The sequence below is a fragment of the Scylla paramamosain genome, chromosome 7 (assembly GCF_035594125.1).
Source record: "Scylla paramamosain isolate STU-SP2022 chromosome 7, ASM3559412v1, whole genome shotgun sequence".
Taxonomy (NCBI): Eukaryota; Metazoa; Arthropoda; class Malacostraca; order Decapoda; family Portunidae; genus Scylla; species Scylla paramamosain.
This window is the reverse complement of record NC_087157.1, coordinates 29293116-29295615: the sequence shown is the minus strand read 5'-3', so window position 1 is coordinate 29295615 and position 2500 is coordinate 29293116. Positions and strand designations below refer to the sequence as shown.

The 2500-nt window shown below is 41.5% G+C and overlaps 1 protein-coding gene across 4 annotated transcripts in view; it reads right to left on the bottom strand.

Moving 5' to 3' along the window:
• The window catches only part of LOC135102313 (pro-resilin-like), a 17115-nt gene that overhangs the window by 1967 nt on the left and 12648 nt on the right, over positions 1-2500 (bottom strand). The window contains exon 1 of one of the 4 annotated variants that reach the window (XM_064007340.1): positions 1084-1473. The exons of the other annotated variants lie outside the window; for them this stretch is intronic. Within the exon in view, the coding sequence (XP_063863410.1) occupies positions 1084-1179 (96 nt within the window). The 5' untranslated portion in view covers positions 1180-1473. Of the gene's footprint in view, positions 1-1083; positions 1474-2500 lie in introns of those variants that run through there. 4 annotated transcript variants of the gene reach the window in all.

Genomic DNA, 2500 nt, shown 5'->3' with positions numbered 1-2500 from the left:
AGACGCCACACCGTGTCACGACGCCCATTTTCATTTCAGTTGCTTATCGTCGTGTGATGGACGAAGATATCGAAATAAGAATTACAGGTGAGGTAAATTAACAATATTCATGCAACACATCAGTGGTTCCTAAGCATTCCTAAGTTCATGCATCACTGCAGGAGCGTTTGAGAAAACCATATATCCTTGCGTCTAGGGCGATTAATTAAAGAAAAAAATATTTCACGATTTTCTCTAATTTTAAGAATGAAAATGTTTAAAATTATTAGGTCTCTATTTTAAACTTAGAAAATAGCTACTTAGTCCCAAATAACAGGCGCTAAATGTACAATAAAACCATGTACCAAAGATCAAACCCGTGTTGCGCGAGTCGCATCTCAGTCTAATATACTAATATATAAATTTGTAATATTATAATCTCAATTTGAATGAATTTTTTTTTACATGAAACACAACTATCTTCCTAAAACATTTTTTCCTATTGTGCACTCATGCACAGTAGCCATATCATGTATCCTTTTATAGACCTCATTTCTTCCAAGTACATTTTGAAAAAAATACACGCACCCTGGGGTGCACCATGCATCCCAGGGTACACATAATCATGTGATGCTGTTAACGAATGATATTACATATTTGAAGCAAGCAGCAAGCAAGGCGGTCTTTGTTTGCCCTCCTGCCTGCCCTAGCCATTCCCTGGCTGCTACTTAGAGAAAGCCTGTATCGTCTGAGCAACGCTCATGCAGAGAGAAGTCTGTCTGTTACTTATACTAGACTAAAAGCGATAAAGAATGAAAATCACACACACACACACACACACACACACACAGACACACACACACACACACACACACATAGAAAGAGAGAGAGAGAGAGAGAGAGAGAGAGAGAGAGAGAGAGAGAGAGAGAGAGAGAGAGAGAGAGAGAGAGAGAGAGAGAGAGAGAGAGAGAGAGAGAGAGAGAGAGAGAGCAACTTAACGTGAACTATCTTCATAAACACCTTCCTAGCCCTGTGAGAAAGGAGATGGAAGCTGATGTACCAAGTTAAAGTTATGAGACTCGAAGTAATGAAACAGTGAGTACCTTCATGTTTGTAGCGATGATGGGGACTTGAGAAGAACTGATGCTCGAGAGACAGACAGCCGCTTTATATACAGAGAAGGCAGGGAAGAGAGACATAGGGAAGATACGGAGAGAGATGTAGAGAGAGTGAGGGGAGGGGGGAAGAGTTGGGAGGCGTTGCTGTTACTCACGCCATAACGAGTGTGTCACGCTACCGTCATGCAAGGAAAGGAAAGTGTGAAATGTAAAATACCGTGCGCTCTATACAATCATGCAAGGTTGGAATTTCACGGCACAGAGTGTGATCATTAGTACTAACTTTCCAATAAAACCCCTTCTGTTCACTTAGGGTGTCTGGTTGTGGTGGTGGTGGTGGTGGTGATGGTGGTGGTAGTAGTAGTAGTATTAGTGGTAGTAGTAGTAGTAGTAGTAGTAGTAGTAGTAGTAGTAAGAGAAATACACTACCTTTGCTGATGATGATGATAATAATAATAGTAATAATAATAATAATAATAATAATAATAATAATAATAATAGTAATAATAATAATAATAATAGTAACAATAGTAATAATTCTAAACAATAAACAGTAGTAGTAGTAGTAGTAGTAGTAATAGCAGGTGCAGTAAAAATACTAGCAGCAGCAGCACCACCACCAGCAGCAACAGCAGTATTAGTAGATCAGTATTAGTAATAATAATTTGATAATCTATAGCCATTCCTAAATTTGGCTCATTCAAAAGGTAAGCAGTAATTAGCAGCAAGTAATGTATAACTTCCGCGAGTGATGAAAGAGCGTGGCGGCTGGTGCGTCACTAACGGGCACGGGCCGCGCACAGCCCCTCACGAACGAACCCACAGAAAGTCTGCCGCTATTCACGCCGCCATCCACTGGTGTGCAAAACATGGCGCTGTATCATGATGGCACACGATCTTGCCACGGATCTCATCCTCGTCTCCTTGCCTTAAGTCTGGTGCAAGGCACAAGGTTCCACACACCCACAGGGAAGGGTGAGCAGCTCGCAGGGTGCCTGGGTCTGTGTAGCTCGCAAAGTTCCATGGCTACGGTGCAGGAGCGTCGGGTGACCACAGTGTGATAAAGGAATGCTCACCAGTCTCCACTACTGTAAGAAGACAGAACTGCAACCTGTATTTTACCAACGTGAAAATACAGATTAACACTTCTGAGAACTTCAAGCCAAAGTTATCCAATAGTAATACAACAACGTGTTAGGCCGGTGAACTTAAACATGCTTGCTCTAGAAAATAGCTTTTCTTAGTTAAATAATATCACCTTTGCCGGCCTGGCTTCTAGAAGAGAAATAAAATAAATTTGATAAACAATACAAGACGGCCCATGCCTGAGAGCAGGCCTAGCGACAGAGGGCGATCTCGGTCACGAAGCTCATGACATTACCCATTTTAGTTAAGACATTTC